Source organism: Protobothrops mucrosquamatus, unplaced genomic scaffold, assembly GCF_001527695.2.
Source record: "Protobothrops mucrosquamatus isolate PMUCROS unplaced genomic scaffold, P.Mucros_1.0 scaffold_69, whole genome shotgun sequence".
NCBI classification, from domain to species: domain Eukaryota; kingdom Metazoa; phylum Chordata; class Lepidosauria; order Squamata; family Viperidae; genus Protobothrops; species Protobothrops mucrosquamatus.
In genome coordinates, this window is record NW_015386145.1 from 1,544,514 (window position 1) to 1,572,150 (window position 27,637).

Here is a 27,637-nt window from a genome sequence, read left to right on the forward strand (position 1 = left end):
CTTCAGCCAATCACTATCTCTCAATTTAACTGAAGTCACAGGACTATTGTCGAGGGAAATGAGATGTAGGAAGGAATATATGCTATCTTTGTTTCAGGTTGTACTTCTAATTAATAAATACACATATACACACACACAAACACTCCTACACACATATACATTGTTTCCTGAATTTTCTACAGTTTATGAATTAGGTACATTATGTACATATTGACTAAATGTTGCCTCACACATTACAATCCGTTAGGAAGACATAAATACCAGCCATGATGATACATATAGGGAAAGTTGTGCATTACTGAGTCGGATTACTGTTCTGTCTAGTCACTACCATCTGCTTTGACAGCTCATACTTCACTCTTCTCTAGAGCTAACAGCTGGAAGAGAAAGCCAGACAAAGGTTGCTTTGCTGGCTACGTCTTGAAGTATCTATTGGGTACACAGCAAACCCACACAGAAGTCTGTATCTCTTGTCTTCAAATCTGATTTGAAGAAGTAAAAACACATTGCAGGTAGTTCTCAACTTACGAGAAAATTTCTGTTGCTAAGCAAGGCAGCTGTTAAATGAGTTTTGCCCCAGTTTACAACCTTTTAGCCACAGTTGTTAAGCAAATCACTGCAGTTGTTAAGTGAATCATACGGTCATTAAATGTGGCTTCCCACATTGATTTGGGAGATCATAAATGGTGATTATATGATTCTGGGACAGCGCAACTGTCATAACTACATGCCAGTTGCCAAGTGCCCAGATTTTGGTCACGTGACCACAGGATGCTGCAACGGTCATAAGCATGAAAACCGGTCATAAATCTTTTTTCAGTGCCGTAATAACTTTGAATAGTTACTAAACAAATGGTTGTAAATGGAGAACTAGCTATAGTTTGCTTTGGTTTTGAGTGCAACCAAAGTTTAGAGCAGCTTTCAGGTGAAAAATCGGGATACTGACTTGATTTCAATCTGCAATTCCACACTGTAGAGTGGTAGAATACTAGGGTTAAGGAGACATTCCCAGCTAATTTCAGACTCAAAAGAAACATGTGATTCTTTAGTTCTCCAAAAACTGGCTGTCCTAATGAGGACGGCGAGTGAGATGACCAAACTTTCCTACTGCCTATTACTTTTGGGGAAAAAACTCAAAACCCTAGCAATGCTAAGGACTGAATAAATTCTATCATGCAACATGTCATGTAATTCATAATTCTTTTTTCTTATAGACTATTGACTTACCAGAGCCTGATCCAGAAATATAATCATCATCATCAAATGGGTAGATTCCCGATGCTTCCTCAATAGAGCTGTTGTCAAGGTATAAGTCTTTATCAGAGGTCAGATCTGCTCTCTGGAAATGAATATAAAACAAACGCATCATTAATTCACTGCCACATTACAAAAACAACCAAAACAACTTCTAATTTAGAGATACCTTACTAAATCAATATTAGAATGGAGGAAGAAATTGCGACAAAAAGATAGTGGCAAATTATTCTAAAATATCAACTTTTAAAATGGAATGGTGCCAGTCAGTGTTGGAATGGATTTACCCAACAGCTAGACAAGAAAAACGGAGGATTCATAAACTGTCATATTTGAGCTTAATGACTTTGTCGAAGCATAAAGTTTGTATTTCTTTGGCTTTAAGAGGTCATTAAAAGTTACATTAAAAGTGAGAAAGACCCCAAACTCCTCCATCTCTTTGGATACCTATACATCATAACCTCCAGGAAAATATTCCCAATGCTGCAAATTGATAGTTGCTGACATGATCCGTGCATTAGAAAAAGGAGATGAGAGATCTCTCATTTTCCTTTTATATGACAACTCACAGATAAACGAGTGAACACAGTATGGACAAGCAAAAATCAAGGGTTAGGGTTTCAATTTAGGGCTCCAGAAGAAGAATCATAGTCTATCAAGCTTCAGCTGTATCAAAGTGGCGGCAAGAAGGCAATGTTTGTTTCAAGATTAGGATAAACTAAGCTATTTTCCAGCTGCTCAAGAAAACAGGTGTTTGTTGATCCCAGTTACAGATACCTGGGGTGGATTATCTCTGGCTAATATTTCGTCTGCCATTTCAATCATGTGACTAACAAAATAAAAAGGTAAATGTGTATATGCACAAACACACAGATATGCAAGCCCACCATTCATTACAATTAATGTAATATTAGGAGTTCTACACAAGCTTTCCAAAACAGTCAATCTCCTAATACCAATTCTCTTTGAACCATTTTAAAGGGGCAAAACATTTCCAAGACTGCCAGATGGTAATCATTGCTCTGTCTCTTTGATAAAAGACATGAAAAGCTGCTGCTCTTGAATGCAAATAATTGATGACTTAAGTGAAGTTTATTCGTATTACTTTCAAGTACAATGTATAAAAGTGTACAAAAATATGATTTTAAAAAGCTTAAATCAAGGCAAATATGCTTACTATACAATATGATACATAACTTAGAAGGAAAAGTATGCAACAAATATGATTTTAAAAAGCTTAAATCAAGGCAAATATGCTTACTATATAATGTGATACGTAACTCAGAAGAAAAATCCAACCAAATTTAGCAGGATTTACTTCCAAAACAGTTTGTATAGGGTTCATTCTGGAGCATTTAGCATTAGACTCATAAAAAAGATGCAGAAACTCTGTTCAGCACACTTAATCAGGGATTGCATTCCCATCCAGCCGTTATTATCCCACTTATACTGATATTCTTAGAGTATAATGCTGAAAAATCCTCTGACCTAAATTCTTCACATATTATAAGTCAATGATCTTTGGTGCCCAGTTAAATATTGAATAAACAAGAATAAATCTAAATGGATGTGCAATACATTAGTGTCCACTAAGCACTAAATACAGGTTGCTTCATCTCAAATATCTGCTGAATGCAGAACATCTGGAAATAGCTACCCTATTACCAGACATCAACACATTTCAAAATGTATTTCTACTGAAACTATTTCCTGATAGTATTCAATGATACTTTCTGGTGTTAAGTTTCCAGAAGAATAAACTCTATAGGATGGCAATTGCTTTCCTTCCCTGTTCAGGTAACATATTTAAGTAAATATGAGTATGATAATCTTCATTTCATAATAACTAGAGAAGAAAATGTTTTATATGCATTGATTTTTTGCTATAATTCTGAAGATACATTATATATATTATACAAATATCAAGTAAGAAGTAGTAGTGAAAGTGAACAGGAATGGAAAACCATTTCAGGAAATACTTTATCTAAGTATTTCATATCAAAAAGCATCTCTATAAAGATTCTGAGAATTCTTCTATCTCTAAACCTTTTATTGAATTAGATATCACAGAAGGAAATAGCTATGAGTCTATTATATAGGTACATGAATACTGCTATGGCAACTATAAAAAATGCTTATTCTGCCATAGCAATATTCATGTATCTACATAATAGACTCAGCTATTTCCTTCTGTGATATTAATTCAATAAAAGATTTAGTGATAGAAGAATTCTCAGAATCTTTATAGAGATTAAAACTCTCAGGATGCTTTTTGATATGAAATACTTAAAGTATTTCCTGAAATGGTTTTCCATTCCTGTTCACTTTCACTACTACTTCTTACTTGATATTTGTATAATGTATATAATGTATCTTCAGAATTATAGCAAAAAATCAATACATATAAAACATCATTTTGCTAAAAATGTAAACAGTTTTGATAACATTTCATTTCTAAATAGATCTATTTAAAAGTCTGTAAATTATTTGTAAATGTACAAATAATGGCACTGTAAGCCATATGCACTTTTCTGTCAGCAAGCAAGATTCTTCAGTGTCAGGGGAAGTAACATTTAATAAAGGATTGAGTCTTGGAAGAATCTGCCTCAGGACTCAATAAGTTTTATTAAGCATTCTTTCTACAATGACGTTTTCAGTGACCTAGAATATCAGCCTGAAAAAGTCCATTCAGCACCAAAGGCTGAATAGTGCTCAAAAATAAAATTAAACTTCATTGTTTCCTTTCTCAAATCATTTTTCGTGAAACTGACTGACTGACTGACTGAAAGAGATTGTGTCTTCAGACATTGGACATATCTTTACTTATGTTTTATATGATGCTGAGTTCTTGTCCAGAATTAGAAACATCTGCACTTTAAGGGATTAAGACTGATGTCCTTTCTTTAACAATTCTTAACTGATATCATAGCTCTCATAAGTCATTTGCTGTCTTGACAAGGAAAAAAATAGATATACATTTTTTCAGAGTCTGTATTAGCAAAAAAACAGTGGAAAGTAATGAACTGTATGGATGCTTCAACATATTCTGGGCATACTCAGCACTTCATTTGTGCAGTTCATTAAAACATTTTTCTAGCCCATTAGCCCAGAAATTGGCAATGATGTGCCAATGAGCACCAAAGCACTCATAATCATTTCTCTATACTCACCGTCTTCTTTCACCATCTTACATTTTTTTAAAGAAAAACTGGCCTTCTGCACAGTTCCAATCCACAGGATGTTTATTCACAGTAATATAATGTTCTTAGAAATGAAAACAATGTATTTTCTTTTGTTTGAAAATGTGTCCACCTACTCATAAGGGCAAAGGTAAGCTGGAGAATCACAAGAAATAATAAGTAAAGGGGGGGAAAAAATCACCATTTGCTTTCTCTGGCTTTAAAGTTTCCATGACCACCGCGGCAGTTAGTCCATAAATATATAACATCATGGCAACCATTCTTCAAAAACACCCTCAAAAATCCCAAATATTCCTGTCAATGCACAAAAAAGGTTGCCTATTGATAGACACTATCACTCCCCATGATGGTACCCTATGGATTTCTAGCATTTCCAGCAATTGCCAGCTAAAGGAAGATAAATAGAATCCCACAAACCTGGGGGAATCATCAATTTGAGGAAACTGAATTTATTCATTGCTTCAGTAAAGGCTAGAAGGAATGCAGTACTTATTGGGAATGCAACTCTATGCAATGTATGTGCAAATATTTGTTTTCATCCAGTAAAAAAAGATAAAGATAAGTTGGTTCCCTAATGGCTACATGGGAAAGGTCCATGATTTTTTCTTGGCAACATCAAAGAGTGGTTTGCCATTTGCTTTTACAATAACTGTGCTCCCTGTGAAACTGTCTAAAAGCTCTAAACACAATATCCATTAGGGCTGGCCTTTCTGTTATTATTTGATATAGTTACTGAAGTTTTATTGATTTACTGTCAAAACCAAGAAATGAACAAAATGACAGATTGTGCATGAAAAAAATGCATTGAAAATACACGTCTATTCGTTATCATAGCATTAAACAGCCTGTATGCGTATCTTGGTCATCATAAATGTTGTGCTACAATAAACAGGAGTCACGATTGAAAAGAATTTAGCAAGCTTTTTTTGAATTTCAGATGACCAGGTAGCTAAAATGAGAGTATTCTCCTCCTCTCAGTGACTATGCTATAACTTAATAAAGGCATTAATAGAGTTATCAAGGCATTTACAAAGACAGTGTTTTCCATACTAAACAGGGGCAAATTTGGTCTTGCACAGGAATGCTGCTAAATCTTCTTTCCAGCAGCACAGAGAACAAAGCATTAAAATGAACAAGGGCAAGAGGTCTCTTGAGAGCTGATCAAAGATATTAGGTAGATATTTGGCATAGGAGAAGGGTCTTTCAAATAGGCTTATCTGGTTCAGGGAAAAGTTGAACCAATGTCATACTGAATATTATTGTTATGGGCCTATTGCTTCAGCTGTAACAAAGCTTTCTCAAGGTTAAATAAGATCAAGTGTTGAGCTGACAACCTATAGAATTTTAGATGTAGGTCACTAACTACCTTCCATGATGACATCCTTGCAAACTGCTAGTGAAACCAAATCTGAACCCAAATTTCAGCAAGGTTTCATTTGAATCTCTACAGCATGGGTATCTGCAGGAGCTTGCTGCTTTCATCAATAGCTGCTTTTCATCATGATGTAAGCTCTGCCCCTTTTGAACATATATGTGGCATGTCTTGCTTCACAATGCTATAATGCTACTTTCATCATTGGCCCCTCCTGCTCTGTAGATGCTGCTGCTGCTTTACAGCAATTAAATCAATTTCCAATCTCAGAAACATATCAGAAATATGAATTTGGATTCTGTAGCTTCAAAACAACAGAGATAATAAAATATCAAATCTTCCCACCAGATAATAGATGTCCTTGCTCTAGATATTTTTGGCAATGACCGTTACCAAGATTGGTGCACTGTAGGATAGCTTTTGAGAATTTGTGAGCCTTGGTAAAATGACAGCATTTTGTTGTTCTTTCCAGATGTTTGAAAAGAAACATCTAGATATTTAAATACACTAGTCAGTACTAAAATTGCTGATTTTCCAGGTGAGATGACAGATGATAGGTCTTTGGGGGAAAGCGATTACTTTAGTTTTATCATAGTTAAAAACCAGTCTTTCTTCTCTTTAACAGAAACAAGGCTTGAAGACTCAATCTCAGCCCAACTTTGTGAGAAGAATTACAGCTGCACCAACAGACAAAAGAACCAAAACAGGTCTATTGATCAGTTCAGGGTGATGAAACTCATGAACCATGACTTGCTTCACAGAATTAATTTAAAGCTGAAAAGAGAAGAGTGACAACATGTCCTGGCTTCACCCTCTGAATGGAGAGTAGCATGCCAGACAAATTTTATTGCATTCTTTGACAAAGTGACAAAATTAGTGGACACAGTATACTTAGATTTCAGTAAGGTATTTGACAAAGTAGACCGCAAGCTACTATTTGATTTGATAGAAAAATGTGGGTTAGACAGCATCACTATGAGATGTATTTGTAACTGGCTGACCAACCACACTCAACGCATAGTCCTTAATAGAACTGTATCTACATTGAGGGAAGTATGCAGTCAGGTACCCCAAGGTTTTTGCAGACGACATCAAGCTGGCAGGAATACCCAATACTCAAGACAGGCTCATAATACTGAAGGATCTTGACAGGCTTGAACACTGTGCCCTTTCTAACAAAATGATGAGAAAAAATTCTACATTTAGGCAAGAAAAACCAAATGCACAGGTACAGGTATAGGTGGTACCTGGCTCAATAGTGGACAATCACTTAAATGTGAACCAGCAGTGTGCTGCAGCTGCCAAAAAAGCCAACACAGTCCTAGACTGCATTAACAGAAGAATAGAATCAAGATCATGTGAAGTGTTAATAACACTTTATAATGCCTTGGTAAGACCACACTTGGAATAGTGCATCCAGATTTGGTCGACACAATGTAAAAAAGATGTTGAGACTCTAGAAAGAATGCAGAGAAGAGCAACAAAGATGATTATGGGACTGGAGGCTAAAACATACGAAGAACAATTGCAGGAATTGGGTATGTCTACTTTAATGGAAAAAAAGGACTAGGGGTGACATGATAGCAGTGTTCCAATATCTAAGGGGCTGTCACAAAGAAGAGGTGGTCAACCTATTCTCCAAGGCACTTGAAGGCAGGACAAGAAGCAATGGATGGAAACTATTTAGGGAGAGAACCAACCTAGAACTAAGGAGAAATTTCCTGACAATTAAAACAATCAGTGGAATGACTTCCCTTTAGAAAATGTGGGTGTGCCAATGTTGGAGGTTTTTAAGAAGAGATTGGACAACCAATTGTCTGAAATGGTATAGGGTTGTCACAAAAATTGTTCTATGTTGCCTGAAAATACTGAAGGATATTTGCATTGCCTTCCTTATGTAAATGCAAACCAATATTTACAATTCATACTTGTACTCACAAAAGCATTAGTTTAGGAATCTGGCGTTTGCCTATGGCAATAAAAACTCCAGATCTCAAGATCAAAATTATTCTACTATCATATTGTTTGGCTTGTTGTCACAGTTACTATATAATGTGGAGGAAGTAACAGAAATATTATTCACATATTGTGCATCTGATGATAGATATGTTCCTAGGGCTGAATAAATCGTGATATAGCAAGAGCTGTAAACTTTCATTCTACATCTTTTAAAAAGCCAGTGTATAAAAAAGTTTCAAACATCTGAAATTACATTAAAATGCTGCACAGTGGGATGAAAGGGGTTCTTGAAAGTGAGGTCATCTATCAAACTATATAAACGTGATCTGAACTGTTAAACATATCTTTGACACATTCACATGGGGGGAGGGAGGGAGGAATGACAGAATAGAAAACAGAATGTTTTTGAAGATGCTTAATTGCTTCCAGACATACAAGATTACAACATCCATTATCCCCCATAGCAAAATTGTTTGCTGTTACCATACCTGTGGACCAGCAAATATAATGGGACTCTAATCCCCATCATAAGCATGGCTGGTAGTCTTCAATGACTAGCTAAAGACAAAAAGTGTAGTCACCTAGTGTGTTGTGCAACACTGCCATTATCAGCCCTGCAATTTTCTTCCTTTCTTTCTTCTCAGCATTCAACATATTAAATCTGGTTTCCCAGTCCTTAAAGATATTTACATTTCTGACTTCCACAGCATAGAATTCTTCCTCTTCCAAGTTGGTAATGATATTTTGACTTTTGTTGGACATATGAGGATGATGGCCAGTTAACATGAATACTTCATTCATCTCATTAAATTTGTTACTACCAATTTCAGTAGTCTCACTGCAGCTTATAAAATCCAGTACAGATAGTTCTTGTTGATTAACTGCCTTGTTTAGTGACATTCAAAGTTACAATGAAGTTTTTTTAAAAAAGCTTTATGACCAGTTCTCACATTTTCAACTGTTGCAGTGTCCCAGGGTCACATGATCACTTTGCAACTGGCTTTCAAATTGCAAATTGTAGTCATGTAATGTCTTGTTTAGCAACTGCAGTGTATAGTGACAGAGTTGCTGGCTCAAATTGTACTTGAACACAACTAAAATGGTTAAAAACATACAAGATAAGTATGCCTATTCGTTTAACTGTATACGTTTAACTGTTTATACAGTAAAAAGTGTCTCTCAGGCTTTAGATTACTGCAATATGGAAATGTAATCCACAGAGCCTTAACATATCCAGAATTATGTAACACTTTCAAGGAAATGTTTTGTATTGTTCTTAGGTAGGTAAAGTCTATTACTCAATTATTCCTGGCTGTGCATACTCTTTAATTAACATGCCAGTGTGAATTGCACTGCTTCTTTCTCTTCCTCTGACCTCTTTAAAAGACTTTTTGACGTTTCTTTTTCGTTTTGATGTAACTGTGTACTCTGCTGTATTTCTCTATTGGTTTTTTTAGGGGCTGAAAGCCTCTTTTTTCAAAAAAAAAATAACATTCAGTTTTATTTTTTAAAAATGTTCTGCTTCTGGATTTATTTAAAGTCTGGTGCTTTTAGCTGCCACCATATTTAAGCTCTTAACTTCCTCTCTGAAATGGTTGGTGTATGAACGTCGCTCTGAAGAAATCTGAAAAAGGCACTTCTGAGAAAATCAACTACTTCAAGACTGGTAAGAGACACTACAAGTTGGGAGTTACACAAAGAGAATTTCTTCTTCAAATTGTAACAGCAGCAAGGCAGAAAGCTAACTAGATTGCTGCCTCGTCAATGGATTTACTTCAATTAACAATTCTACCTATCTTATTCTTCCTTATTAAAAAAGAAAAGTCTAAAGTCCCTGCTCAAAAGACTTGAAAACAGCAAAATGCTTGCTGAGGCTGAAAACACACATTTTCCGGATTGTACTAGACGCAGTGGTTCTCAACCTGTGGGTTGGGACCCCATTTGGGGTTGATCGACCATTTCATGGGGGTTGCCAAGCAAGGCTGTCTGCCATTTTTTTTGTCCGCCATTTTTTCCCCCTTTTCCGGCGGGTGCCTTACCTCCCTTGGGCTGGGCCAGCTGGTGGTCGGCCTGCTCCGTCTCTGCCGCTTGCCAGCTATGCCTCGGCCGGCGCAGGGGGCAGAACCACGCATGCGTGGCACTCCCGGGCAGGGAGAGTCCTCGACTTACGACCGGTTGGGTAGTCCTCGACTTACGACCGGTTTAGTCCTCGACTTATGACCGGTTTAGTCCTTGACTTACGACCGGTTGGGGTCGCGGCATTAAAAAGGTTGAGAACTACTGCACTAGAGTCTATGTTTGCTCGCACATTTGGGAATCTATTTGTTAATGACCCAGATTTATTCCCTCGATTTATTAACAACCAGGAAGCTCAGAGAAAGGGGCATGTATTAATACACATGTATTTCCTCCCCCCCCCTTTTTTCCCCCTTCCTCCTGGAAGGCCTCATTTCCAGGGCCAGCCTATTGTATGATTTAAATACTAGGGCACGGCTTTTCAACCAATGGTACAGGTACCACCTGTGGTACATTGGCACCTGGCAGGTGGTACGTGACCATCTTAGAAAAGTGGTAGCGGGGGAGGGGAATGGGCTGAACCGGTGGCAGCACCGCACAAGCCTGAGCGAGAGATGGCTGGAGCTGCAGGGCTGTCAGGGCTCAGCGGAAGCGCCAGGATCAGCGCCAGGCTCCAGCTGGAGCTCGGTGCTGATCCTGGTGCTTCTGCTAAGTCCTGAAGAAGCACCAATCAGCTGGAAAGCAGCACTGATCCTGGTGCTTCTGCTGAGCCCAGAAGAAGCGCCGATCACCTGGAATGTTGCAGCATCTCCAGGGTCTTGTGATTTACATTCAGATGCTTTGCAACTGATTCATATTTATGATGGTCACAGTGTCCCAGGGTCATGTGAAGTGACCAAAACCTGCTGCAACCACCCAGCAGACGGGGAATAAAAACCAAACACAACCCACCCCACCCCTGCTGCCAATCCTCAACAGAAATGCTCACAACAATGAAAACCTCGGACAGGAGGAAGAGCGCCGCCGGGTGGGCAGGCGGGTGTCTTGCTTGGCTGTGGCTTGGGGGGCACTTTTTTCAGTGCCATTGTAACTTCGAACAGTCACTAAGCGAACTGTTGTAAGTTGAGGACTACCTGTACTTTATCACTTTTTTCCTTTTTTTTTTTTTTTGGTCATCAAGTTTTTGACACCTTGCTAGGCGACTGGTGGTACTCGGATGTTGCCATATCCTAAAAGTGGTACAATGGGTGAAAATGTTGAAAAGCCCTGTACTAGGATAACCTTGCTGGCATACATGCTGTTAACTCTAACCCTTAGCTTTTCTTTGGTCCTGTTTGCTGGCAGTTTAGTGCTGAAATGGCAAGACATCCCCCTGGAAACCTGTTTAAAGGTTACAACATTCTTTCTTTCTTTCTTTCTTTCTTTCTTTCTTTCTTTCTTTCTTTCTTTCTTTCTTTCTTTCTTTCTTTCTTTCTTTCTTTCCTTCCTTCCTTCCTTCCATCCATCCATCCATCCATCCATCCATCCATCCTCATCTGAGCAACTCTTTGCAACCTACCCCTCCCTATTGAAGTCTCATTTTGATTATTTTTTCCTGTGAGATGGGACAAAATATTTATTTCTGTTTTCAGGAAAATAGAAATAACAACTCCCCTACCCCGGTTAAATACCACACCTGAAATAAAAGCCCCATTTCTAAAGCTTGCTTTGTAATTTGGAGCAATAACTAGTGTCAACAATGAATACATTGTATCGTTTCATAATAAAGTAACACTGAAGTAGGCAATTAGACAAATATAACTGGAGAGTTTTTATTAATTTTGAAAAACATTACTATGACCATTAGAAAAGCGACATGATGTTCCTAGTATTATTTTTTATGGCTTATTTGCTCTTTTACTCTTGTACAAAATGCTGCTTTCAGAATAATTTTAATCCACTTTGGAATCTTAGGAAAACAGATATAAATCTATAAAATGAACCAATTAAATTTATCAAAATGCTACAGGAATTTTAATATCTATGTTATGGCCAGACCTTCAGTTTTCAGCTCACCAATAACTGTGACAATATTTGTAACACTATCAAACATCCACATCTGCCTATCCCAGGTCTTTGGGAAGGACTCCATAGGCAGACAAAAATGCCAAATCCAACCTGAACATCTGGCGGACTGTGTGACAAACCATAACAACCAACAGTAAAATAAAGTAGTAACAATGGTGCCTTGGAATACAGTATCTGCAAGAAAAAGCTCTTGACTGTAAGCAAGAACCAATAGGACCACAAAATAGACAAAATAAAACAAAGACACTTAAGTGCCCAGGGATTTTAGAATTCATATAGACAAGCACCTGTCATGTAACACCCCAGACCAACAAACAGTTAATCCATAAAACACGCCTGATTGGGAGCAACAGGCTTTGACTCAACCTTAGTCAGACTGAATAGCTTTGGGTTTTAAGACCTTCTGGTTCTGGGAACCTTCTTTCTAACTCTGGTTCTAGATGGGGTTCCACTACCCCAGTCAGATCCTATGTGCAATTTCGGGGCCCTCATGAACTATGGCTCCTACTCAAGGAGCAGATGGAAGCTGTGGTTGGGAGGGCCTTTGCACAGCTTTGTGTCATGCACTGGTGGGGCCTGTTCATGGACCAGGAGGACCTGCTCATAGTCACTCATGCCCTATTGACCTCCTGATTGGATTGCTGCAATGCATTCTACATGGGGCTGCCCTTGAAAAGTATTCAGATGCATCAACTAGTGCAAAATACAGCAATATAAGCAATTATGGGTGCTGATCGCTCAGCACATGCGATACTCTGTTCCATTGACTGCTCATATACTTCTAGATGCAACTCATAGGGTTGATGGTTATCTTTTAGGCTCTTCATGGCTTGGGTACAGATTACTTATGGGACTGTTTCTCCCTATGGTGCCTGCCTATCTGGCAGGAGAGATGTGTTCCATGTCCCATCCACCAGATGTGTTCCATGTCCCATCCATCTAGCAGCATCTACCGTAGGAAGTGAGACTTTTCTGCCATGGTGCTTATCCTTTGGAATATCATTCCCCCTGAGATTAAGTTTGCCCCAAACTTGCTGGTCTTCCAGCAGCCATTAAAAACATGGCTTTGCCATCTAGTTTGGGGTCCTAGCAATACAGGTGAGCCCATCTTACAGGTGAATTAAATGTGGAATGTTGTGAGTGTACTTGGCAGCTATTCTATGTTATTGGTGTTCTTTTTTTAAAACTGTGGTTGTTTTATCCTGATTTTATTTTGCTTTTAATTGTTAACCAAATCACGCTACAAGATGGGTGGCTTGTATAAATTTTTTAAACAAACAAACCAATACAATCTCTCAGAGCAACAGTAGTCCTGGCCAAAGTTACAATTCAAGAATTTCCAATGCGTAATATACTTTAAGTGCAATATTTATATAAAGGCATACTATGGCAACAAAATTCTAGTCCATTTTTCTCACTTTTTTTGGTGCAAAAGGAAGGAAACCTATCTCCTTTATGAAGGCGGGACAGTCTGCATTTGTTGACTGTTTTGATAACTGACTGGACTAGACTAGACTAGACTAGACTAGACTAGACTAGACTAGAACAGAATAGAACAGAATAGAATAGAACAGAATAGAATAACTTTATTGTCACTTTTTATGTACACTAATCGGCATACATTAAAATGAAATTTTGTTGTATTCAGCTCTCAAAGGATCACCACCTCCGATATATACTACATAAATATGACAAAAATAAATAAATAAATACAGAATTATGCATATACCCACATATATTATATGACACAGAGAAACAACAGTCTAGTTCAGGTTATATATACATGTGCATGATGAGACAAATGAATCTTGCATGTTTCCCAGGTGGATGGCATAGGGAACAAAGGTATTAGAGAATTGGGTAGTCCTGCTAGAAATACTTCGAAACCTCCTCCAAAAGGAGAGCAACAAGAGAGTAAAGTGGGTGTGCGAGGTCTCTAGCAATGCTTTGCGCTCTAAGCACATAGAGCTTATAAGCAGCATCCTGAATACCAGGGAGCGAGCTTCCTATGATCTTCTTGGCTGTCCTTACAATTCTCTGTATGGAGTTTCTTATCAGTAAGAGAAATTACTCTCAAGGGGGAGTTACTCGTGTATTATATAGAGAACCAATTCCTCCTGAAGATTCAAGACATCTTTTTTTCTTCTTCTAAGAAGTGACTTTGGACTGCTGTTACTATCTTTCAGTATACGGAATAGTGAAAACACTCTGATCAATAAAATAACATTAAACATGGGTAGAAATCCCAAGCCAAGGTCTTCCAGATATGCTTGGATGTATGTTTCTCAGTCTAGTGCCTTGAACATATGTTGTAATCCTTGTTTGGTAGACATTCAAGGGTATATATATTTTTGTCCCATAGTATCTGTAGAGGACAAATTGGAAAGACTGATGTGACATATGTGTAAAGGGAAGCGAGTCAAGAGTGACTGCTGGTGATTTCAAAAACATCCATGTTGTGTTCTTGGCAACCACTTCTTGTACTGGAGGAAGTCAGCCATCATTTTGCATAAATATATTTTGCATTCTGCATTTGAACGTGATTCTGAATTTTCTGGAAACCATTTTGTGAAATCTTTACATTGAGCCTTATTTACTATTTTTCAAATTTTATTTTTATATATTATTAAATACAGTATATAGATGTTATCATTTTAATATTCAGAACATATAACATTCTGATTTACTGAGTTTATTTACCAAGGAGAATAAGAACTACATCCTTGGGCACAGAAGAAAGCTGTATGTCATAGCACATTTAAGATACAACCCTTAATTCAACTCTTGTGACTGAATTGAAATATATTTAGATATTACATTACAAAATACCGCAAAATACTCAAAATATTAACTTTGCCAAATGTGTAGTGGTGGGGAACAAATGGCACATTTTGGTTCACATTTAATCTTCATGAAATATATGGCAAAAATCTATTCTAGCAGCTGTATTTCAATATGAAAATCTTGAATACTGAAGCATTGCAATTCTAATATTTGTAGCAAAAATAAAGAAGTGAGAGTCAGTTACTAATAAATGTCAGTAAAATTCTCTACTCATATTGCTGGCTATAATGAAAAAACTATATTAATCTTGCTGTGTTTCTGTAATTCAGATCATCTAAACCAGTGGTGGCGAACCTATGGCACGGGTGCCAGAGGTGGCACTCAGAGCCCTCTCTGTGGGCACACGTGCCGTCGCCCTAGTCCTAGGCCTTCAGCTGGGTTTTATAAAACCTTTTCGCTTTAGGCCTCTGTCGCCATGTGCAAAAAAAAAAAAAGGTTCAATCAGTCAATTTCAACTTCTCACAGGAAAAAAAAAAACCTTGCAAAGTTGGAATTGATTGAACTTTTTAGTCCCACCCAGTCTGCCATTACCACTGCAGCCACGCCCAGCCAATGGGCCACACCCAGCCGGCACGCAACGATGCATAAGTGGGTTTTGGGTTGCAGTTTGGGCACTCAGTCTCTAAAAGGTTCGCCATCACTAATCTAAACTGTCTGTGTCTTCTCCCTAGCTAGCTCATAATAATGCCAGTAATTCAATTTTTTATTAGGACCTAAAAGAAATGGCTTAAGTAGTATGTGTGTTGTATCCAACAGTGCTTTTATGTTTGCAGAAAATACAAGGGAGGGTGCTAATTTTTGCTATTACCCCCAAATCTTTCCTCCAAACGCTGCTCTTAAATGTAGAAGAAAGTATTGCGAATGGAAGGAAGGGTTTCAGCATGGAAGGAACAGAAATGCTTTCTCTAAGGCAGGGGTAGGCAACCTTGGCTCTTTTATGACTCGTGGACTTCAACTCCCAGAATTCCTGATCCAGCTACTCAGGAATTCTGGGAGTTGAAGTCCACGAGTCATAAAAGAGCCAAGGTTGCCTACCCCTGCTCTAAGGCAAAGGCACTGACTAAGAGATATAATTGCATTTGGCTAATTTCAAGAACAAGAAATGTGCAATAAGAAGGCAATAGTAAACAAAAGCAAACAGGAGTTCTACACTAAGTGCATAATTCTTTTTTTCCCCAAGAGATTAAAGGAATTTCAAAAGTTGTTTTTAGCCAATAATGTGGATATTTTACAATCACTGTCATGAGAATCCAGCTTGTAAGAAAACCAACAGTATAAATATAGATAGAAGTTTGTTTTTTTTCTGGTTCTGAACATTAACTTTTTTTAAAAAAAAATGAAAGTAACGCCACCAGGGATGGCTACAGAGGAAACACAGTATGTTTAGTCTTGAAAAAAGATGCCTGAGGGGGCATAATAGCAACATATTTCAGGCATTGGAAGGGTTATCACACAAAAGAAAGTCAAGCCCTGTACTTTATCACCAGAGGCAAAATACTGGAAGACAGGAAGTTTTGTTCAGCTGAACTTAACAATAGTAGCAATCTTGAAGGGAATGGTAGGTTCCCCTTGACTGGGAATGACAGAGAAGTCTTAATTTGTATTCCTATTCTGATTAGGGCATCGGATTCAACAATATCAAAGGCTTTTCCAACGTATGGTCTGTTTCAGACTTCTTAGGAGATGCCTCTACAAAAATCTCTATTCTTCCCAAAACCAAGTGAGATATTTTAAGCAGCACTTAAAGTTGATAACTACAAGCAGCACTTTTTTCTTGAAAATAACATACACCGTTCCAAAAGTGGCTTATAAAAAAGGTTTATTAAATCATTGGTGTACTTTTTGTTCTGAGGACATGAATTCTGCACGTGCGCGCACACACAATCAAAACACCATAAATCAACACCCAAACAGAATTTCATTTAAGCTCTTTGTAGAACATCTATTATGAAGTAGGAAATGATTTAAGAAAGAAACGACTGATGTATGGCCACAATCAAATAAAAAGTTTATTTTAAAGAGAAAATAGCCATCTTGAAAGCTAACATTTTTCCCCCCTTCCTGCAGTCCACAGGGGAAAATGTTGTGTCTTTTACATATTCAAGGGCAGTGGGGTAAAGGTTAGGAATATCTTCACATTCTGCTGGAACCATCTGTCTTCCTGACATATAAAGTACTAAAATAGTTACTCTATGCTGTCATGTTAACTATGTATATTAAAAGAAACCTTACTAGCAACTTTGGAATTTGGACCACTGGAAAATAATTGTGATGTGAAGTGTGGTTTGCAGAAAGAACAGGGATTCAAAGGGAAACAAAACCTCTGAGACATACGCTATCTACCCAAAAATATACTCAGCTCTCTCTGCTCCATCTGATTCTTTTTTTTTCTCTTCTAATTGCACTTTTTCTGATTTTATTCATAAAAGGGTTTGTTATAACTGTGCCTGACCAATTTTTTGCAATCTGATTAAAATAAACACTGATTATTTTCATTTGTTCTTCCCCTCCTACTCAATGTTAATGAAGCATTACTTTACAGCACGGGTTTCAAACTCTCCACGTCAAGTGACGTGTCGCCACATATCGTGACTTTTTTTGCATTGCTGGAGCTCGGGTGGCCCAGCCTCCGTATGATGCAACTGGCCTTCGGGCAGGCAGTTTGACACCCCTGCTTTACAGCCTTCAACCTCCTGCAACTAGCCATTTAGCAACCAAATCTAAAAGCTTTCCGGTGACTGTACACTGGAAATCATAGTCCTTGATTTACAACCATAATGGATCCTGTCCATCACAGTGATAAGACCTGATGGTTATAAATCAGGTCAACCACATGGCAGACCCAATTTTATGACCTTTTCTGCAGTGATAATTAAGCAAACAAATGGTTTGCTATGGGATGGTTTTGCCAAAAAGCAGCATTTACTTCCGTTTTTTTGGCAAAACCATCATAAAATGCAGTCATATGACTGTGGGATGCTGAAAATAGCTGTAAATGCAGGCTTGTTGCCAAGTGTCTGAATTTTGGTCACATGACCGTGAGGGAAGTGGCTGTCAGAACTTTGGAATTGGATCGTAAGTACCCCCTGGGAAGGCCCACTGTAACTTCAAATGTCATAAGTTGAGGACTACCTGCTTGAAGGTTAAAAATATCTAAAAGTTGAATTGACATTTCAAAATACAAAACCCAGTTTTCTGTTTTTGATGTAATGGGCTATGTTGCTAAGCATGTTCATCTTTTGTGAGACTGTATAGGGCTGGGAAAAATTATTTTCCAGTCTTAAGTGGGGTCTAAATTGAATATGAGATTAAGAATTCAGATCTTATTTATGTGTTGCTGCTGCTTGGTCTTGCTCTTCGGAGACTATTTTCTCAATTGTAGCTCATCCAGCTCTCTGAGGAACCATTTGGGAAGATCTCATCAATGTTTTGGCAGTGATGTTTGGATTAGAGAGCGGGTCTGTGCTGTAGAAAACTTGGAAGCCAGGTAACAATTTCTTTGGATTGCAAACAACATTGTTTTTTTATGTGTGAACGAAGACATATTTTTATAACATGCATCTAGTGGAACATTTTATCCTGTTAAATTTGAATAACATCCATGCAAAAGTAATATTGCTTGAATTTTGGCATTTCTGACATGAACATTGATTCTGAATGTTTAAATATAAATGCATACACCTTACTGGACAAAAAAGAACCCTTTTATCTTTTCAAAGTAGCAATCATGGCGGAATCATAGGCAACTGACAAAAACTGTCCATTTCCACTGCTGACATAAGTAGAATCTAAAAATACAAGCCCATCAGATTATAGATTTGTACTTTCCTAATTGATGGTTACATGATAACTAACTTGTTTCATATGTAATGCTATAGTTGAAAGTGATGTCAAACTAGGCAGTTCACCAGTAAAATGTATAGTATAAAATGTAAAGTGAATATAGCAGTTCACTTGCTTACCAACTACTTTATCTCTGAAGTGGAGAAAACACTATTCAATGCAGCAGCTCTATACTTCTGTAACTACAGCTGCTGCAAATTATTTGGTCAGTTTACACAAATGTCGGGACTATGAAAAGTCCTCAACATAAAATCATTCATTTAGTAACCATAACAGCACTGAACAAAGTGACCTATGACCATTTTTCACATTGCAAGCATCCCCATGCCCCTCTGATCGAAATTCGGGCACTTGGCAACTGGCATGTATTTATGGCAGTTGCTCTGTTCCAGGGACATGTGATCGCCATTTATAACCTTCCCAGCTGGCTTTGAACAAACAGAGTCAACGGGAGGGGGAGTCAGATTTGCTTAATGACCAGAGTTGTTATTCAATTAACCACTGCGGTGATTCACTTAACTATGTAAAATGGGGCAAAACTCATTTGCTTAGCAATGGAAATTTTGGGCTCAATTGTGGTCATAAGTTGAGGACTACGTGTAATTCATTTATGGAACATAAAGATGTCCAAAATAATTGTCCAATTATGGAACATAAAGATGTCCAAAAAAGAGGGGAGAGAGAGAATGCCTTAGTTAACAATTAATGTTGGATCAGAGCATGGGAAAAGTGGAGCTCATCAGCCACATCTGGAATCACTTCCCAACCCACTTTTTAATGTTGTTTTTTCCCCCTATGGACGGTTGCTATGAGCATCCCAGTTAGGAGCTCTGTTCCAAGCAAATATAGTACTTGCATTGTAGCAGGAGCTCCAGGCTCATTCATTCAAGTTCTTTTCAGAACGTTATTCAGCAAGGAGGCTATCCAAAACAAATAATAATATCCACAAGCAGCTATTTACAGGAAATAACATACTTACCACAGTTCCTTTTCAAAAAATGAAACGGAAATTGTATTGCCAAGCAGTTAACGGTGATAATATTTTTTGCCGTTATCAATAATATCTAGACTATACTTTTCTGTTGTTTTTCTAATCATTTATTATACACATTTACAATTAATTTTTCTTCAATTTATTTTATCTCCATTGCGCCATGAAGAATTTACTGAGTTTCCATGATGGCTTTGCTATCAAAATGTATGTATGTATGTATGTATGTATGTATGTATGTATGTATGTATGTATGTATGTATTTATTTATTTATTTATTTATTTAAAGAACATATATGGCTGCCTAGCTCATATAATGACTATAGGCAACTTTCAACAATCATAAAAACATTACTAAAAACAAAAATACCCTTCCCCACCAGGGACCAAATCAATGTACTAGCTCAACCCCCATCCTAGCCTAATGCTTGGGGGAAGAACCAGGTCTTCAGTGTCTTCCAGAAGGCTAAAAGAATAATGATTCTTTGCATCTCAGGTGGGAGGTTATTCAAAGGGTTGAGGCAACCATCACCAAGACCCTACCAAAGAGGTAGCATTTAAGGGAGAAGACCTGGAGTGCACCAAATTTTGGAGAAATAACAATTATTATTTTGATTTAACATGAATTCTTATTATTTATTTAATGATATTATGTAAAATATCATTGGCTTTGTAAAAATTATTTTTATTACCATCCTTCTTTTCCTGATTTTTTGTTTTTTGTTTTGTATCAGTTTTGAATAACACTGTTTAAAATAAATAATTCATTAACGTTGGAAGAACATTCCTTCTTCATATTGATGATATGTGCAAAGCAAATACTTAGCAAGTTGTTATGAAGTTTCTGCTGAAAGTAATACTGTGACTCCAAAGCCTAAATGAAGAATCAAGCAGCAAGGTTGACTCTGTCCTCCAATCATAGGAAAGATTGTCCATCCATGATCCATGCATTTGGGGAAAATGAGATTGATGGAAATGTAGGTAAGAAATTAAGGAAACCGTGCCTATGCTACAGATGGCTCAGTGGTTTGCTTGAAATAAACTATAACAAAGAGGAAACTCTGCTAAAAATATCATGCTAGGAAAATATAATCAATATGTGAAGATGAATGAATATATGTGACAGCATTGACATACATAGAAAAGAAAAAATCTTGTTAGCTCAGAACAGTTTTGCAGGCATATTTACAAGGCTACATTAAACACATTTTACAAACATTAAATTAACACATTTGTAAACATACAGACACAACAACATTCCTTGCTCATGCTTAAAATGAAGATTAAGGGCAGCTAAGACCTCACTGTTCATCGTGGATCATACGATCACACATGATACTTGAGCCGAGTTCAATCCTTTCTACAAACAAACACTTGACATTTGGGGCTTATTTTTGGATTAGGGCTTATATTACAAGCATTCTGAAAAATCATACAAAGGCTTATTTTCTGTTTGGGTCTTAGTTTTGGGGAAATAGGGTATCTCAAACTCTGATCTGAATCTCAATTGTATAGCCCATAGTTTTTGCAGACTATAGTTAGGTTTTGCATCCTAATAGACAAGTAAGTAATCATTTAACTAGCTACTAGAGTAAACTATGTTTTGATATCACAATCAACCTTGTAATTTCAAAAAAGCAGGGAGGAAAAGTCTATAAACATAGTTTTAGTTTGATAATTAGTTTGATTTATATCCTGCTTGAGCAAAGAATGCAAATAAATTTTGGATGCAATTATAATACATCAGTAATTATTAAGGATTGGAATTCTTGCTCTTACCTTTTCTGTAATTTGTTTGAAAGCCTCAGGGCTCTGTGAGAAATATTAATATTTTCATATGAGCTTACCCAATTCACACTTTTCCATGAAATTTGTACTTCTTAAGTGGATAGACATTTACAAAATAACCATGGAAGATTTTTTATATATATTTACTGCTGTGAGACTATTATATGCAGAAAAATGGAAAGACACTGAAAATACCTACATCTGAGGACTGGTTGATAAAAACAACAGAACTAGAAGAGATGGCAAAATTTCTTGTTTGATTAGAGAAAGATCAACAATTGCATTTATTAGTGACTTTAAACCTTTTATGAACTTTCTGATGAAAACAGAGGTTTGAAGATTAAAGAAACTTATGGAAATGAAGGAAATTATGATGTAACCTTAGAGAGAGAGGATAAAATATAAATGTATTTGGAAGCACTTCTTTAGAATCTATTCCTTTCCTATTTCTTTTTCACTTTCTTATTATTTTCCTTTATTCAGTAAAAAAAGAAATATGTACATTAGGCAAATTCAAAAGAGTATTATTAGTGCTTTTAAGTGATGTAATTTCAACAGTTGACCTGATATGATTTGACTGAATTGATAAATGCCAAAATGAAAAAAAGCAATGATTCTGTGTGCCTCAGCTATCTTTTTAAATTGCCTTATCCTCTCCTCTTTTCTTTAATGAAAATCCCAACCCTGTATATAGAAATACTGCTTTTAATCTATACTAAAATGTGAGGACCTAATTCTTACTGAAATAACCTGGGTTTGAGTGATTAATCATACTCTTAAAATTATTATCTTACAGATAGACTTGAGTCAAACTGGGCAATATGGATGCTTCTTAGCAACAGCAAAAGGTGGTTTAACATTGTTCTTTTGTAAGATTTGTTTCCCATTCTTTTTATTTTCAGCCAGACTTTGTCTAGTTTCAAAGCCCAGACAGAGCTGGCCAAATGTTGTCACCTTCAGAGGTATCATTAACTACCCAATTAGTAACATTTTGCTCATTTTACAAAGGCAGATGTTAGTATTATCAAGCAGGCAAAGGAATGCAAGAAATATATAATCATTTGATGAAAACGTAGTCATTCTTATAGTTTTGTACAATTACATATCATACTATTAGGTAACATACAGTTGATCTTCTTAGATTCTTTTATTTTTCTTGGGGGGAAAAGAACTTGAAAGGAAGTAGACGAAATCCTAATTTAAGTCAGGTCTGTCATATACAAACAGGGGAGATTTAACTGCCCTCCATTAATGCTTCTTTTCCAGAATTACATGGATCTTATTCTACCACAAAAGGCCTCCAGTTTTGTTACTGTGGTTGTTTTCAACTTTGCATTAAGGACGTTCAGTTAATTTTGGAAAGAGAGAAACACTATGGGATGAAAATTCAAGCCAAGTGACATTCTGCCTATTTATCATAAACTAATCAAGCAAATTAGCTGCATTTTACAAAGTTAATAAAGCATACAATCTTATCAGAATCAAAATTAGCTCTCTAGATTTCAACAGGTGCTCTAAGCATAGGTAAATTTACAGCCAAATAATTGTTTTTAGTAAAAATGATGAACATCCTGTTTCCATTATTTTATGTGTTTTCATGCTCCTCAAATAATAATTACAATGATATGCACCATCATGAAAGCTCCATGAACTTTTATGTTTAAAGACACTGAACTTTCAATGAATTTGAACTCTATATTCGGGGTTTTTTTGGGGGGGGAGCAAGTGAAAATGGTATTTCTACCATTTCAACCTCTCAGTGAAGTCTATGCAAAGTTTGCAAAGGCAGAATATCAAATGTTAACCAAATGCAGGGAAGATTAAGGGCTCAGTATTGTAACTCGAAAAAATCAGATTACAAAGAAAACAAATCCCCTCCTTTTTAAGCCCTTTATTATGAAATAGCTATTCATAGATTCCTGAAATACCAATAATTCTTTTCATTCACCATTAAAAAACTCTTATAAGCTTAATGAAAGGAAGAAATACTATCCTCAAACAAAGACAAGATGCTTCAAGAAACAGAAGGAATGTCCATTCAGTATTAAAAACCTGCACAGAAGCCATTAAGGCAGAAAGGATGGGGAAAGGATATAGATAAAAGGAATCTATGCTTAGGAACTTTTAATAATAGTGAATCTGTTTGCTTTACTGATAAAAGATTTCTGAGATTTTTTTATGCCTAGCCTTACAGAGCAAACGTATTTTACAAAATATTTGAAAATCAAATCAAAATCAAGTATTTTCAAGAATCAATAATAAGATAGAAAAATGTGGGTTAGACAGCATCACCACCAGATGGATTTGTAGCTAGCTGACCGGCTGTACTCAGGGTGTGGTCCTCAATGGAACTGCATCTACATGGAGTAGGGGTGCCCCAGGGGTCTGCTCTGGGCCCAGTGTTCTTCAACATCTTCATCAATAGTTTGGATGAGGGAATAGATGGGGAACTCATCAAATTTGCAGACAACACCAAGGTGGCAGGAATAGCCAACACTCCAGAAGATAGGCTTAAGATACAGAAGAATCTTGACAGACTTGAACACTATCTAACAAAATGAAATTCAATGGTGAAAAAAGTAAAGTTCTACATTTAGGCAAGAAAAAACAAATGCACAGGTATAGAATAAGCGGTATCTTGCTCAATAGTAGTAACTGTGAGAGGGATCTCGGAGTCCTAGTGGACAATCACTTAAATATAAGCCAGCAGTGTGCTGCAGCTGCCAAAAAAGCCAACACAGTGCTAGGCTGCATTAACAGAGGGAAAGAATCAAGATCATGTGAAGTGTTAATACCACTTTACAATGCTTTGGTAAGGCCACACTTGGAATACTGCATCCAGTTTTGGTCACCAGTATGTCTAGTTTAACGAAGAGAAGGACGAGGGGGGACATGATAGCAGTGTTCCAATATCTCAGGTGCTGCCACAAAGAAGAGGGAGACAAGCTATTCTCCAAAGCGCCTGAAGGCAGGACAAGAAGCAACGGATGGAAACTAACCAAAGAGAGAAGCAACCTAGAACTAAGGAGAAATTTCCTGACCAAAGGGCAACCCTAGAGAAATCCAAAGGAATACCAGGGCTGCAGATCAAACTGGGGATTGGGGGGGGGGGGGGAGAAAGACACCATTCCAGAACAAGGCAATTTCTATTAACCTTCTGAGTGCTAAAACTATAAAGAGCCAGAGATATCTTTTTTTAAAAAAAATCCTGTACAAATATCCAGTTGTTCTGTCACAAAAACCTGTGTAACCACTGTCCTTGTATAAGAGTTTTCTCATTTTGCAAAATCTTTCTAAATCAGCTTCCAGAATATTCAATGACCACTTATCCATAGAAGATTTAGCCACAACCCACCGTTTACATTGCTTATGCACTTTAATAAATAAAATGCAATAAGGAGATGCCATACTTGCATATGCAGCTTAATCAAATATGTATTTATTAGGTCTGTCAGTTGCACCGGGTTCAAATCTTGATAATGGGCATTTCTATTCAACGTTAAGTATGGAAAATCAGTACAAACTATTGTCTGCCCTGTTGATTTATGTATGGATTTAAAACTCACCTTTCTGCTCAATAGAGTATGCAAGCCTGCTGACAATAATTAAACAACAAAATATGGAAAAAATTAAAACAAAAATAAAAAGCAACTGGATGACTAATTAAAAACCTTTAGTAAAGGGTTTTTACTGAACTGCTCTTTTAAAACAAAACAAATGTGCTCCACTTTTCAGAAACTTATAGAGGAAATGTCTTTGCTACATGCTCCATGATACTATGACCAAACAAAACCATTTTTGTTACATGGAAAAGAATGGAACAATTCATCATCTTCTTACTCTGCTATAAAAGGATTACTCATTAAAAAGTTTTTTTTATTACAATACTTATTATTATATCATCTGAATCAGGGAACATTAACAATAATGTGAAGATAAATGTAGGCAATGTGCAAGTGCAATTTAATTCTGGATTAATTATACCAAATGAACATGATCTTTAAATGAAACACCTTTTTGCATAAACTGATCTTATGAACAGATCATCTGATGGAAATGAGAACCCATAAATGAAAATGGGGTAAGGAAATAGTTTTATAAAAAGTAACTACATTGACCTGCCCAATTTTGCAGAGCTAAGCTCAGAAATCTGTGGATGGCTATAAGGCTTTGCCAACATCTCAAAACCCAGGTCTTTCCTGAGAAAATGATCAAAGGCCACAGAATAGATGCAGATCTGTACTCAAAGTGTAATAGTACTTATTAGAATAAAAATGGTAATAGTATAAGTAGTGGCTAAAAATTAATAAATATCTGTTTCAAATCCTAGGTTAATACCTGTCATACTTGGTAGGCAAGTAAAAGAATAATAAAATACTTATTTTTCATCGTGGCAATGGGAAACTACATACTGCAAAATAGTGAATCAAATCATTACTATACTCCAGAATTAGCATGTAATTCCTCACAATGATTGTGAAAAATCATAATAAAAGGAGGAAAGCCTCGTTATTTAAACTATTCTGATTCACTGTCTGGGGACTTACAATTACCTACCCGTCTGGAAAGGCTTATTCCACATAGACTGTGCTATGTTATACCATGCCTCATTGGATTTAGTAAAGTGCAATGTTTCAGCACAGACAGCGTGATTTTTAGAGCAAGCTGTAAAGCCCAGATAATTGTGGCTCATTCAACACAACTAAATAACCACTATGATGGCTACATAAACCATACATATTGTACAGGTCCAGCCACAAATTAAATTCCCACAGTTCCTGAAGTTGTTGAAAATGGTTTTGGTTTGGATTTGGATCTTCAGCTTCATTTTAAAAGATTCAGAATGACTGCTTTTTCCATATCAAGCGACAGCACTAAATGTCACAATAGTCAAACCTTTCACGAACAATATTCTTTTAGAGCTACAGCAGATAATCTAATGCCTCAGGGTTGACTATGGACTACCCATTCCTTGTCTTCCATAACCTATGCTTCCCTACCCCATGCTTCTATTGTAATGATGCCAGATTAGTCACCACATGGTGGCAGAATAGGACTATTAAGACCAAGGCAAAATGTTATGGAGTCACAAAAACTAAAAATGTCACCTTGGTGGCAACAAATGACATACGAGTCATATTTCTAATTGCTTTTATTTGGCTCCATGATGGGCTTCATAATGATAACGATGATATGGAACTTAGAATTAAGGTAAAGTCTCCCTTGAGCTCAACTCAATTTCTAGTGAATACGTGGCAATGGCATGTTCTTTTGTTGACTTTTCCATTGTTATTTTCTAGATTTTTTTTCCTTTTTTCTTTTTGTTAATTCTACAGTTCTGGTATTTCCTGCTGGTGTGCCATCCAGGTATTGACCTGGCGTGATCTTGCTTATTATTTATTAAATTTGTTTGCTGCCCATCTTTCTGTGATCCGCAAGGTCAGCTGGGTACTGTATGGCACTTGTTTAAAATTAGAATTTACTGTTTTAAATAAAATTATTTTTATTAAAAAGCTTCAATTCTGTAGATATTTTCAGCTAGCTGTATTCCAGGCAACATTTCTTTCAGCTGCCCAAAACAAAATTCAACAATGAGTAGGCATTGGCCTCTTTCTATTCCATGATCCTACATTCAACTTTGATTTATTGTTTCAATGCAAACAGTGTCTTAAAAGTGTTTAGAACTCCAAGTGTTTCTAAGGAAATGTGCAGTAAAGCCAGTAAAATGTCTCCCTAACAAATGCTTTGAGAAGGGGACTATGGCCATGTGCATGATCCCCAGAAAGCTTGAGAACTGAGAGGCGGTTTGAAAAAAAAGGATAGATTTGAAACACCAAAATCACATTGCTCCAAGTTAGGAATCAAGCAACACATTTTGTGCAAGGTGAACACATTTAAGAAATGGAAGTCAGAAGGCCGACTGTCATTCTTTAATACAAAATGAAAAGATATTCTCCTGTCTTCTAATATCATTTAAAATAATGCAAAGGACATTTTGCATGGTAAAAATTAACCATTGCAATTTTGATGTTAACACTCTAATACCGAATCATTAGTCCATTTAGCTCAGTATTGTATGCTACTAGCACTTCACAAACTTCACAAAGTCAATGTGTCTCACTGTTGTCCCAAAATGGGTCTTAAGGAAGGAGGTGTGTGGTATCACCCTGAAATGGCCATAAAAAAGATGTTGCTTGGATAGGCTTGTAGTGTGCTCAAATACAAAGAGGAAAGGTTTTCGGTCTAATAGATTTTATAGATAAGCAATTAGAATGCTGCAAAGCTCATCTGCTATACTATTCC

At 36.8% G+C, this 27,637-nt stretch overlaps 1 protein-coding gene across 1 annotated transcript in view; it reads right to left on the reverse strand.

Moving 5' to 3' along the window:
• Positions 1 to 27,637, reverse strand: part of SDC2 (syndecan 2) — a 66,188-nt gene that overhangs the window by 11,704 nt on the left and 26,847 nt on the right. Inside the window, exon 2 of the mRNA XM_015813507.1 lies at positions 1,228 to 1,339. Coding sequence (XP_015668993.1) covers positions 1,228 to 1,339 — 112 coding nt within the window. The remainder of the gene's footprint in view (positions 1 to 1,227; positions 1,340 to 27,637) is intronic.